At 31.4% G+C, this 14,173-nt stretch overlaps 1 protein-coding gene across 1 annotated transcript; it reads left to right on the top strand.

Annotated features, from left to right (window-relative positions):
* The first annotated feature begins 7,462 nt into the window (after positions 1 to 7,462).
* On the top strand, positions 7,463 to 11,367 carry LOC149906266 (apolipoprotein D-like). Its single transcript, XM_090104925.1, has 4 exons — positions 7,463 to 7,616; positions 8,553 to 8,757; positions 10,468 to 10,557; positions 11,123 to 11,367. Exons 1-4 carry the CDS (start codon positions 7,500 to 7,502, stop codon positions 11,338 to 11,340), a joined length of 630 nt encoding a protein of 209 aa, XP_089961051.1. The 5' UTR covers positions 7,463 to 7,499; the 3' UTR covers positions 11,341 to 11,367.
* Positions 11,368 to 14,173: the final 2,806 nt, after the last annotated feature.

The following is a 14,173-nucleotide window of genomic DNA, read 5'->3' as shown; positions in this document are numbered from 1 at the left end:
TTCCTCGCTCACCGTGGGTCACAGTGACCCGGCAAAAATATTCTATAGCTGTACATTAAGGACACAAAGGGCCAAAATTCCTTGTTTTGTGGGATGTGTGAAATATTTGAAGCACTTGGGCTCTGGCATCTATCCCTAGGGCTAAAACTATTGGGTTTGAAGTAAAAATGTTGCGTATTTGTGTAAGTATGGGTTAATTATACCTGACTGAAGTTGATTTTGAAAAAAAACAGTTTCTCTAGTAAAATAGTTAATGCATTAAAAGGACAAAAATTTAATTATGTGACTATACAAAGCTTCTATACAATGAAAATGAATCGCCAAATTTGTCGATAAGCGTAAAACTCGAGAATAACTCTACCAATTCGGCGATTTGTTTAATGTTTTTGTTAAGGAACAGAGAAGGTTCTTGTGGAGAGAAAACATAAAATGGCGGAAGAACAACGTCTTCTGGAACAGCAAGTCATAATATACATAGTCATATTATACTTTAAATTACAATTTTCCTTTACACCCACTATCAGCACCTTTGTAGAGCGTCCAAGGAGGACATTATAATAAAAACTAATTAAAATCATAACACATCTTATTGTTATGTCAAATTGATTATTGTATCCATTTTTATACACACATTATAAACAGAAATAGGAACCAATTTCGGTGTTATTTAGGGAATCAATTTCAATTAAAGAAATATAAATAACCTGACCTCACAACCTACAACTTATATGTATGTTTGTATGTATGTACTTGCTACCTCCGTAATGACTGTTGACATTTAAACCCCACTTGACACGGGTTGTGTTTAACCAATTCCTGATTTGGAACCTTTAATTCATATCATGGATTCGCAATTTTGTTTCGACCGGTTAAAAACCTTCCTGTAAATAGAGTTTAAACCGAGTATTGCACGACTCATAATGCGAAGCATTATAGAGAGTGTTTTACGATCGAAAAATTTGTTTTGACTTGGTTCCGCAACTACTTAATTAATTACACGATTGGATTACCACGTATCCTTAATCTGCACAACATTTTATAGATAATCTAATGAAGGTTAATACCGTAACTGGTAAAAATTGATTAAAGAAAATTAAACAGGAAAGAAATGTAGAAATAGAAAAAATAAAATTCCCGTCAATCAACACTTTTTTTCGGTAGAGAGTAGAGACACGATAGCTTGTGTAAAACTTAATTAATTTCATGGCATTATTTTTTATTAGCTATAGATCTACTATACAGAGATTGGTATTGAAAATGGTTATCAACGAAAAACTAAAATCTTCTTTTCGATGAAGGAATGAACATTATGGGTCGTGCACTTTTGGATTTTCCAAACTTTTTTTCTATTATAATCAACGTCGTCATAAATTGTAATAAACTTATAGAAGTTAAAATAACTGCATAATGTAATTCAATATTGCTTGAATCAAAATGTTACCTAATTATTTTGTCGCTTACATTGTAGCAAAGAATTCCAATTTTTGCTTGTTAAATCGAAATAGCATTTACCGTACATAGATTTATAATAATTACGTGCTCATAAATATTTATATACAATGGAAATAATAACAGCAAAGCTGTTTCTAGCTTTTCATTGGTATTGTCGGTGGTAAATGTTGAAAATATATAATGACGTTTCAAAAGTGCTTCTAGAAGAAAATCAATATTGAGTTTGAGTTTGAGTATTAGTTACCAGGATTTCATAATTATCGTTCAGAATAAAAAAATGTTGCAAACTGATATCTTATTTTCGTACGAGTAGGTATAATATATTATTGTAGGGGGTTTTACCTGTTAGAAAATAATTAATTGGATGTCTCGACAAATAAAGTTCGACACTTGATATTCTAGGAAAATTCTACGTAGATATCATATCAGTATGGTACTTGAGACATAGTTATTATTATTTAGTTAATTAGGTATAAATGAATTTTATTTTATACTAGCTGCTCAGCGCGGTTTCACCCCCGTGGCTCCACTCCTGTAGGTCGTAGCTTGATGATATATATAGCCTATAGCCTTCCTCGATAAATGAGCTATCTGACACCGAAAGAATTTTTCAAATCGGATCAGTAGTTCCCGAGATTAGCGCGTTCAAACAAACAAACAAACTCTTCAGCTTTATAAATAATATTTGTATAGATACTTATGGCAAAATGTTAAACGGCATTCTTCTTCCTCTTCTGTAGATGTAAAAGAAACTTCACGACTAATAAACAGAAACATAGAGCTAGAGCTGAAGCAAGTGCATTATTTCGTGATCTTTTAATGTATACGAAAAGTCGTATTCAGTGTTGTTCAGTATTAGAACATTGCATAGCATCTTTTCGAACGCACTAAGAACAATGAAGGAATGCTCTACGCACTTTTACACTAAAAGAATTTGACATAGTGGGGTTAGAATAAGCATTCGCTCGTTTGATCTAAATGCAGCGTAACTAAATGATAACAAACACTTTAAAGATGGCTTCGGCGGTCGAGAGTCCCTATACAGCTTACCTCCGTAAGAGAAGAAAAAAATAGAGTGCTGACAGAGATAAGCGAAAGTCGCGGGTTCGAATCCCTCTTCACAACATTTTCTTTTCTATTATTAAAAGATTTTACAATACCTTTAATTGTATAAACATACATTTGTTTACGTGCGTATATTTGAACCAAATTTTGCGTATTATTTTTAATTAAAACATATCATGTTTGTTTAAAAGACATTGTCGCGGTAGAAAGCCATTCTTCCTGTATATAGGTTACAAAGTCGTGTTGACGCTTGAATATGGACTGAAAAGTGTATGTGTTGCGGCTAAACTAAAAACATTTATATAAATAATAATTTATATAATTGATATGGTGGGCAATTCTCACTCATAGAGTCTAAATGTAAATGACGATATTATCATTTATTAATTAATGTTATCGCATTTTATTTAAAAACATTGTATTTTACCTTATGTCGTCATACTTATGATAAATTCCCTGTTATTTTCCTTCTATTTGCTCTCGGTTTTTAATTAGTACCTAGATAAAATAAGGATATAAATATGATTGGTAAATAAATTTAAATCAATAACTGTATTAAATTTTACTAAGACTTATAATAATTATTATTATATTAGTACTTCCGTGAGTACACAATCTTTGCATAAAAATATAATTATTACGTAATAATACTTCATATTTTCTTTCTACATAATAAATTATCTATACTGAATCACTTAGGAAATTATTCAATTATTTCATCGCCGCTTAAAATCATAAAATTTTTTACTTGACTCATTTTACAGTCGCTTATCTCTATGCGTGATAATAATTTCTTAAGAAAGACGGAATTTTGTTTGGTTGTTGTATGATTATTCTTTTCGATAATTGTATGATTATTCTATTCGATTATTATATTCGATAATCCTGATACAATTAAACCTTAATTATTTTAAGGAAACAATTAATTAATTAATTACCTTACTTACCAATATTAATTTTTATTTATTTATATTGTAACTAGTTCTTTATGTAAGTTTCGTATATGATCCTAGAACATCTAATTTTTGTAAGAATGATTCTTATACACTTCTATAATGTGTACCTATTCAAAAAATCCTTTTCTGGCCGTTTGATAAAACGCCTGTTTCCCCACTTTTCCTGCAACACACGTCGCATTGTTTTGAAACAAAAGGTAAAACCGTTTCAACTAATCCTCGGGAGGCTTTGCAAGGCTTCATTGTTCGAAGATCTCTTTTCGGTGCCTTACCGGGAGTATAATGTGGCTTTTGTTAAGCCGAGATTATTTTCAATTTTCACATTGTTGTTGGGAGGCGTGATGCGTTTCATTAGGTTGGATCGCTTTGGGTGTAAGGTTTTTTATTTTATTTATTTATTACACTTTACTATGCTAGTTATACAAATTACTTAAAACTAAAACTTATAGCTAAACTAGCACAGAGGGCGGCCTTATCACTAAAGAGTGATCTCTTCCATGCTAGGCAGGTTTTGTATGGTATGTACAGATTATTTTATTTTGGGGGTTTTTTTTCTAATCGGACCAGTAGTTCCCGAGATTAGCGCTTTCAAACAAACAAACTCTACAGCTTTATAATATAAGTAGGTATAGATAAATGACAATCAGATATCAGAAAGTGGTTAAAGACAGGATGGTGATGTAAACATTAAATTCACAAAACTAATCAAGATATTTATCTATCTATTTGTATCAGATAAACCAGATATTTTATCACATAGATTTGCAGAATCGAATGTTGAACAAATACGCAATGATTTATCAATTTAACAAAACATTTAACATCATAATAAGAAACAAAGTTTTCAATCACGTCTGTCTGTCGGTAAACTCAAAAACTAGGTACTGCACCGGTATTCTTTCTGTTTTAACGAATAGATAGGGTGGTTCGGGTGAAAGGATGTGGAAAACCCGCGGGCGAAAATATAGAAACAAAATAATTTAAAATTAAGAAAACTTTAAAACGCGATTTATTGATCTACAAGTTTTGAACAATAATTTACACTGAATCTGGTCACGGATAAATTGCCTATAAATAAAAACACTAAAAATAAAAGTAACTTTTGTTAGGCATATTATCTTGGCGATATTGCATTTAAATTTTAAACCATTAATATCTTACTAATTTCTATCAATCGCCCAAAAACTTATAGTTTTATTTAAGCTACCTATTTCATAAAATCTTCTTGTATAAAATTTTATAATTTGCTCTCTCTTTTCGCTCTTACATGATAGCATCCTTAAAAATAATTTGGAAAATCCAAAAGTGCACGCCTCATAATTTTTTTTAATAAATATTTATTAATTATTATTTTTGTTTATTTAATAACAATTAAACCACATCGAATCAGACCCTGAAAAATGAAAGGGTTCTATTCCTGAGCATACTCAAGCGTAAGAGAAAAAAAAAGACTCAATTAGTAAAGTATTTCGGTCGCTATCGTGTTAACAAGAAAAAGGATCCGCACATACAGACACACGGACGTCCAAGACAGAACTTTTTTAAACTGTTTTTTAACTAGTTTAAATAACAAAAATGACATCAAAAATATCATGAACGTTAAAAATAGTGTTTTTTCTTAATATGTGTGTGTATGTATTATCTTACAAGTGCAATGTATGATACATAAAGACATTTTAAGTTTGAAAAATCAGATGTTTTGCGCGAAGTGACAGTAGTACCCACCTCAACGCTTCGCTTATGAGGCGTGCAAAACAAACGACGAGCGAACTAAAGGCTTCTCCGATAATACTTGACTACTTAATCAATGACGTCACATTTAGGGAATTTCATAGACAATAATGTTTAACATTAATAACCTATATTAAACGACAAAGCACTTAGAAATTTATCTCTGTTGACAGTTATCTTGATTAATAGTGCTTATGATAGAGAAAGCCGGGGAATACTAATGATTTATATTATTTGATGTAGTGGATGTTATAGTGTTTTCGATATCTAGAGAATAAAATATATAATAACTAGCTTTTCGCCCGCGGCTTCGCCCGCGTTTTCAAAGAAAAACCCGTTCCCGTAGGATTTCCGGGATAAAACCTATCCTATTTATTTATTTATTTATTTAACACTTTATTAGTTGTACAATCAGGAAAACTTAAAATTACTTACAGCTAAAAAACAGAGTACAACTAACTTGGCGGCCTTATCACTACGTAGTGATCTCTTCCAGGCAACCACGGTAAAAGGTAACGAGCAAAAAGGTACGCGGGACGAGAACAGGAAAAAAAATAAAATAATAATAATAATAGCAAGAAAAACCAAGAAAAAGAAGAGTTTTTTATCATACAAACATGTGTCTACATAAATTAATACATATCTAAATATATATAATATCATATACTTACATGTCACTCCTATGTCCTTTCTCGGGTATCAAAATATCTCTATACCAAATTTCATGCAAATTGGTTCAGTAGTTAAGGCGTGATTGAGTAACAGACAGACAGACAGAGTTACTTTCGCATTTATAATATTAGTATGGATATATTGGGCTCTTGTCTTGGCTTCAGTTGAACTAAGGTAAATTTTTCTATGTATTAAGTACAAAAGCGCTTCATAAAGGAGTTTTTTGAGTAAGTACCTAAATGTTTAGGTTATATTTTCAGCCTAGACTCGAAAATTGTGTCATAAATGTGGGTGTTTGAAACCTCGTAGCTCTCGAACGGATGACCGATGTAATTTCCTTTAATTTTTAATCAAAAATCTTGCTTTTAAAAGTAATTTATGGTAATGGAAACATCCATATCTAGAATAATCGTAATCATATTCTGATAGATATTATTCATTATACTTTTAGAAAATTTTCCATTCATTTTCTGTACCTTCTATTCCTTAATAAGGTAAAACGTCTGGAATCGCAGTAAACTGTAGTTATAACTATATTATAATGGTAATACCGGTTCAACACACTTCCCCATAGTTACTGAACGATTAGTTATGCACAATCATACGATATTCTAAAGACAATACATAAATCACTGAACTTGAATGTAAATGAGAGCCCGGATAGTGTGAACACTGCTTAACTTGTTCGGTCTGTTACATATACGACTTACGTTTAAGGTCGTAATATAGTAAATAAATTAAGGTGTTAAGAGTAATAAGGTATTTAAACTTCGGAATTCCTTAAAATATTCTATTTTAGTAATGAGAACACAACCAAATCTTTTCTCACAAATAACCACTTCAGAAAGTCACTCAGTATTAATACAAAACGTCAAATTATAGAAAATAATTTATATAATTTGTATTCCTTTCAAAATTATATAATTTCAGCATTTGGCTACATTCTGCAGAGCTCCTGAAATCTAATGAAAACTAGAAAAATATCATTCGGGGTGACAAAAACACTAACTTACCCCTATCGTTAAATATAGGTCGAATATGGTATAAACCTAAAGCGTAGAGAAAGTTTTAATTAATTCAATGCAATTTGCATATCAAAACGGATTCCTCTACAAGAGCCACAATGCGCAAGAGTATACGAGTTTACTATTAATCATAGAGCATTGCTTAAAATCATAGTATGAGGAGTGTTATTTTGTTATTATATGAAAGTCTACTCTTCAGAAATACAATTATTTCAAAATCAAATGAAACCCTCCCTTCTTCATATAAGTACATATATATAATTAATAATTATTAACTTTGTTTAATTTATTTTTTTCATGGATTAAAGCTATCATTAAAATTATCCGAACGTGCTACAACATTCAACAAATAAATTTCTCCTTAATATTTTCGTCATATCCTTTATTTACTTAGTCAACTTATTTGGGCATGTAAAAACGATTATCACGCAAAATTCTTCAGTATTTAATACTTCATTCAATACGCACTTGGCTATAAAAATCTAAAAACCATCAGTTTGCGAAATATTTAGTCATCAACTTATCAGATAAGCCATAACAGTATTTAATGGAATAACATCCTCTTTTAACCACAGTATACGTTTAACAGTACAACAAAATGTATCGATTTGTGATAGCAGCGTTTTTGGTCGCCAGTGTGAAAGGCCAGCTGGTCTTCGAAGGACAATGTAACTTCCCGGCAACCACGGCTGTGAGGAACTTGAATGTTTCTGAGGTTGGTAATTTTTATTTCCTAAAAGTGTTTTGTTCGTTCGATAGTGAGAGTGATACAGTCTATATAGGTTTTACGAGAAACATCAATTAACGAAAGAAAACACATTTTAAAACTAGCGATCCGCGATTTCATATGACTACCCGGGATATACCACGGGTTGTAGTTAGTACGCAAATAAATAGAAGGAAATAGTATACAATTATTTTTCAAATGAATATACACTGGAAATTATCCTACATATATGCAATCTGCTCATAAATTTGAGTTTTTCACATATTTTCAGTAGCTCGCTTACTTATGATATGTAATATATTAAAATAAAAGCAATAGTCCAAGTATTGTGTAAAAACGGTTGGTTTACCCTTTTAAATACGTATAGAAATAAAATAAAATCAACCTATATTTTTAATTAAAACCGATAGTACCACGAGTGGAAACAGATAAGCTTTTATACTAGATATGTACTGAAATTATAACTATATAAAATACACCATACATGTAATTGTTATTGATAAAACTTTAATCAGACCCTCAATGCAAACAACTATTGACGATAGATTGCAAGAGTTAATCATCAAATAGCCACTTATCGATAAAAACAATAAACGATAGAAATAAACCTATGAAGTTAATTATTTCACACGAATATATTCAGCTTTTATTGAATATACACTCGAAATAAACCTTTGTAATTTTCAAACAAAAAATGTTACAGGATTCCCACAATATATTTTTTTCTAAAACAATAACATTTAAATAAAAGTACATAATATTACATAGGTATATCTAAATTACATTGATAAAAATCAACATTTAAATCAACACTACTAAAATAAAATTAATTTTAGTACAAGAAATATTGACAAATGCTCTACCACAAAAGCTATGCATAAATCGAGACAGATACATAATAATCTGTCTAACATTTAATTCTAGTTCTTGGGTGAATGGCAGCAAATAGCAAGAATATCCAGCGCAAATGAAGGCGACTGTGCCTCTTCCACGTATCAAGGAGCCATTCAAAACGGTGTGCTGGTCAATGGTACTGTTTTTAACAGACAGGTTGTAAATCGAACTGTCCAATGGGTCAATGGGACATTCAGTGCTGGTGAAAATGGAGTGTATATCTTCAGATATCCAGGTAAGCCGCATTTTGTACAGAAAAAGAGAAGTAAGACTTGTGGAAGATAAATTAGGGAGGAAAAGAGACAAAGGTATATGTATTAATTAAAGAGGAAAAGAGACAGCGTAGGATAAGCAGATGATGAAATTCGGTAGGAGGAGTAATTGAGGATTAAACTGATTAATTAAGCAATCTGTTGTTGATCAGGTTTAAAATAGGGTGAGGCTTAAATGAAAATGCGAACGTGTTGTAAAGGGTAGAATGAGAGTTATTGTTGGTAATCTATGTGTTTAACTGCCATGAAATCTGCTTTAATGTTTGGTAGTAACGACAAAGTAAATAAACGAATATAGAAAACTGGACATTTCGGCATTTCATAAACATTCTGGCTTAAATAATTCGTTTGTTCGTTAACCTCTAAATAATATTATCATTTTTTTATGAATAACTATTAACTATCTTCTAGCTCCATTTTTATGATTATTTGATCATTATTTAACTAAAGGTTTAGCTACAGCCACAATCACATACTTTTTAAGGTAAATCTAAAAATAGTACCTAGTCTTCAAGGGGTCTGAATCATCCGTATCATCATTATCATAACCAAGTACAATAAGGATGCACGTAAAACTATGCTCATTACAATCGTCAATTATCTTGGTGACAACATTGAATATGATGTTTGTGTAGCGAAATAATCACTTGTTCATATTATCTGATAAAATCTTTTATTGGAATTTAGTTTGCGTTTTTGCTTGTCTTTTTGAGGAGAGGCTTAGCAAACTTTGTTATGGTTTTGACTTTTGATAAAGATAGAACATATTCGTACTTTTGTATGAGAGAAAATACGAATACCTAATAGAATATTTAACATTGTTGAGCTTGATTGTGGTTGAAATTATAGCACCTGTCGTCTTGTACGAAGTAACTCCTAACATATAATGGCATCAGATATTTTTATGCAAAATTTGTTATACATCTAGAATTTAAAATGTTATTCTCATTCTGGTATAGTTTGGGTGTTCTCTTTGAATGCATAATACGAAATGGTGGAAAATTCCGATTATAATGACATTGTTGAATAAAATAATTAGTAGAATTAGTAATGACGCTTCAAAAGTCCTTCTAGAAGAAGTCTAATTGAATAAATAAATGTTCGAGTTTGAGTTTGAGTAATTTGAAACAACTGAGAATGAACCAGAACGAATGTCGGTTTTACATACATTAATATGTTACTCACAACACGATAAATCAATTAAATGATTCACTAAAGCCCTTGATATGTTGTTTAAAGTAGAATTTACTCAACACTCCAGACCATATCGATGTAGGTCAAATGACCCTTTTCAAAGTGTCACTTTACGATAGTAAGGGAATCTGTTTGTTATCGCCTATCAGTGATATCTTATATTGATCTAAGAGGCCGGTAAACAGTTATGATTGACAATTAGACTAGTTCTTACCTACAACTACTCTTGTGTTTTTGGTCATAAATAGATGCATATATTTTTTCGACTGTTAACTGTTTTATCAAATTTTCTATTATTATTTCCAAGGCTATATTTTAATTTAGAGAAGGCTTCCATAATTTTGATAACAATTTCTGCCGTTTTACAAATTTAAAGCCGTAAATCCAAATTTTCCGTATCTAAAGATTGGTAAATGATCAAACATTTACTAGTAAGAATGTGTTTGGTTATTTTTATTTATTGAAGTATTTGTTTACAGCTGGAGCCATGAACGTGCTTGTCCTAGCCACGGATTACACGGGATATGGTTTACTGTACAGTTGTGAACAGAACACAACACACAGGACAGGTAAATCTATAAATATAAAACTCAAAGGTGACTGATATAGTGATCTATCAACGCACAGCCCAAACCACTGGACGTATCGGGCTGAAATTTGACATGCAGGTACTTAGATGTTGGCAGGACGTAGGCATCCGCTAACAAAGGATTTCCCGGAATTCTTGCGGGAACGGGGAAAAACGGTGATGCACGTACAAAGTCGTGGGCGGAAGCTAGTATATTAATAAAATACATTCTGAATATAGATTTTAATGATATATTTATCTTGCAATGTTGCATGATGTTTAGGATTTTTTCGCAATACTATTTTTAATATTAAAATTGTTAATTTTTTTTTGGAAATATCAATGAAAAATACAGGTAATCGATAAGTTTATCTATTCGGTTAGTTAATTATATTCTTATTTCTCATATTTAGGCATGCATTCAAAAACGTAAAAAAGAGCCAGCAAAATCGACGCCTTACTTCATGACGTGATGGTATTGGACATGAAGGGACCTTGAAATTTCACTTAGAAATCTGAAAAAAAAAATCTATGCACTATATCTAAAATATCATATCCTTTCACAGTATGGTCCTGGCAAATCAGCAGAGCAAAGCAGTTCACAACAGAACAGATTAATCTGATCAATACAGCGATAAACCTCAACACGGACCTCCGGAACGCCACCTGGAGGGACGTCGGTCACACCGCAGAGCACTGCAAGACGAACTCCGCAATCTCTATATTAGCCTCCCCGATTATACTTGCACTTGTACTGTGTAACATGCTGTCGTTTTTAAGCTAGATTGTAAGATTATATAAGTGTACAGTAGTGTGTTTTTATTTACTTCCCTAATAAAACCCTCGTAAGTAATGGCAGAAGAATTAATTACTAACCCTTCTTGTCCGTCTGTTATAAATAAGATTGTAATACCTATTGTAAATTTTTTTGCAAAATCGTATTTGACCTATTTATTTAATGACTGTTAACTAAGATTGACTGAACTGATTTTGAAAATTCTTTTACCCATAGAAAGTCACTTTTGTGAGTGTCATATTATTATTGTGAAATAAATGAACTAGCTTAGTGAATCTGACATCACTCCGGTATATTTCATGTTATTTTACCTTATCAGTACAGTGAATAACAATGACTTAATCGCTGTTATAAACTTTTCCGGAAACTATTAAAAGATTATATTGTTTGATTATTATTGTCAAGTATTCTGCGAATCATCAGATAAATTCAATTTGTTTCGGTTGAATAAGGGCTGATTTTTCAATACATCGTTAAAACTTATCCGTCCAATAAAGACGACAATATTAAAATGTCACATGTAAACTGTCAAATGCAAGTAATTAGAATACATTTTTGAAATGGTAGTTATTCAACGATTAATTTTTAACCAAGGATTGAAAAATCAGCCCTAAAAGTAATATTGTTATGTTTCTATGGAACTCTGAACTTCTGGGGGGTTTATCAAAATAGTACCAACCAACCAAATATTACATTATAATATCTCTGAGAAGAAACCTCGTCGAAATAACTGAAGATTGAAGTACTGCAGGCTTAAGACAGGGATTTCATATTAGTAATATATTTCTAGACTCTGTATTAAAAGGCCTGTGTTGATATAGAAGGTTAATTACTGTATCATATTATCTGTACATCTTGAAAATTAGGTAATATATATTATATTACACTAGCAGTCCGCCCCGGCTTCGCCCGTGGTACATATTTACGTTTTCTCTACGTAAGAACCATCCTCGTACTTCAAGGAATATAATAAAAAAAGAATTAACGAAATCGGTTCAGCCGTTCTCGAGTTATGCGCTTACCAACACATTTTGGGATTCATTTTTATATTATACAAGCGGTCCGCCCCGGCTTCGCCCGTGGTACATGTTTACGTTTTCTCTACATAAGAACCATCCTCGTACTTCAAGGAATATAATAAAAAAAGAATTATCGAAATCGGTTCAGCCGTTCTCGAGTTATGCGCTTACCAACACATTTTGCGATTCATTTTTATATATAAGATAAGATTTGTCAAACATCGCACAAAAACCAGTGTAAATGATTTTCAATTACCCCGGGTTCCGTAAAGCTTGCTATACCAAGTTATATAGGTAATAGATTAAGTTTTTATAAGTTAAAGTCTGGAATAACAGTGTGAAACGCCGCATGTAGCCTACGGGGAGTCGCGAAGTGAACTACCGTAGCTTATGTATGGAGATAGTACGGTCAGCAAATAAGTTGAGTTTCAAAATTATATATAGTGCATTCATTCATTTCATTCATTTCTCATTTAGGTCCCTTATTTTTCATAATGTTTATTAACGACCTTGCTCAAACCCTCAAATGTCCTTGCTTACTTTATGCAGATGACCTAAAGATTTTTAACACTATTCTATCTAAAAATGACAGTCATAAACTACAAATGGACCTCAATACTTTACTGGAATGGTGCAAGAACAATAGAATGTTTCTCAACCTTGATAAATGTTTTAGTATATCTTTCACCAATAAAAGTAAAAATATTATCAATTTTCAATACAAATTAAATGACCATGTTTTAGAAAATAAATGCGTTGCTAAAGATTTAGGTATACTTTTTGACCAAAAACTTTCATTCCGTGACCACTATGACCAGATGATTGGAAAAGCGCTCCGTATATTGGGTTTTATTTCTAGATTTTCAAAGGAATTCCTCAGACCATCTACATTTCTTTACCTTTATAATACTCTGGTACGCACGAATCTGGAATATGGGTCAATCATTTGGTCACCTTACTATCAGATTCATAATGACCGTATCGAGAGAGTACAGAAAAAAGCACTTCGATTGGTAAACTACAGATTCAACGCAGGAGACAAAATATCCTATGAAGATAAATTGGAGATGTTTAATGTCACGAAACTTTCAACGCGCCGACAGTAACAGGATCTTTTATTTCTTCATCATATCATACACTTTCATATTGACTGTCCAACTCTGCTCTCACTTCTTAATTTTAACATAAAACCTAATCCCAGACACCCTTCTCTCTTCTGCATAAATGTTTTAAAAAATAATACTTCTTTCTATAATCCCATGGTCCGTATGTGTCGCTTGTATAATGATTTGACTTCGCGTAAGCCAAACACAGAACTTGACGTATTTGATCCAAAACTGGGTAAATTTAAAAATCAGGTCAAAACCGTGCTCAAGTCTAATCTACAAGTTCTATGATATTTTAATCTTTAACTTCCATAGTTCTGAGATACTTTAATGTTTATTGGACATAATTCATTATTATACTGTGATGAAATGTAATGAATTGTATTTTATGTGATTGAATGTAATGTAGGTATTTATTGATTTTACTGTATTTAAAAACAGAAAAATTAGTTGATCTATGAATTGTTTGAATTGTTTGAATGAATTGTTGATAATTTAATCTTTGACTGCCATAGTTTCTAAGATACTTTACTAATTGTTAGACATAATTTATTGTTATACTGTGATGGAATGTAACGAATTGTATTTTATGTGATTGAATGTTATGTAGGTATTTATTGATTTAACTATATTTTAAGTGATTTAGTGTACTGTACTTAGCTATATTGATGTGATATTTATCTGTAGGTACTATGA

Source organism: Colias eurytheme, chromosome 8 (assembly GCF_061535395.1).
Source record: "Colias eurytheme isolate Ceu_HAF_F1 chromosome 8, ilColEury1 Martin Lab GWU primary, whole genome shotgun sequence".
NCBI classification, from domain to species: domain Eukaryota; kingdom Metazoa; phylum Arthropoda; class Insecta; order Lepidoptera; family Pieridae; genus Colias; species Colias eurytheme.
This window is presented reverse-complemented; position numbering and strand designations above follow the sequence as displayed.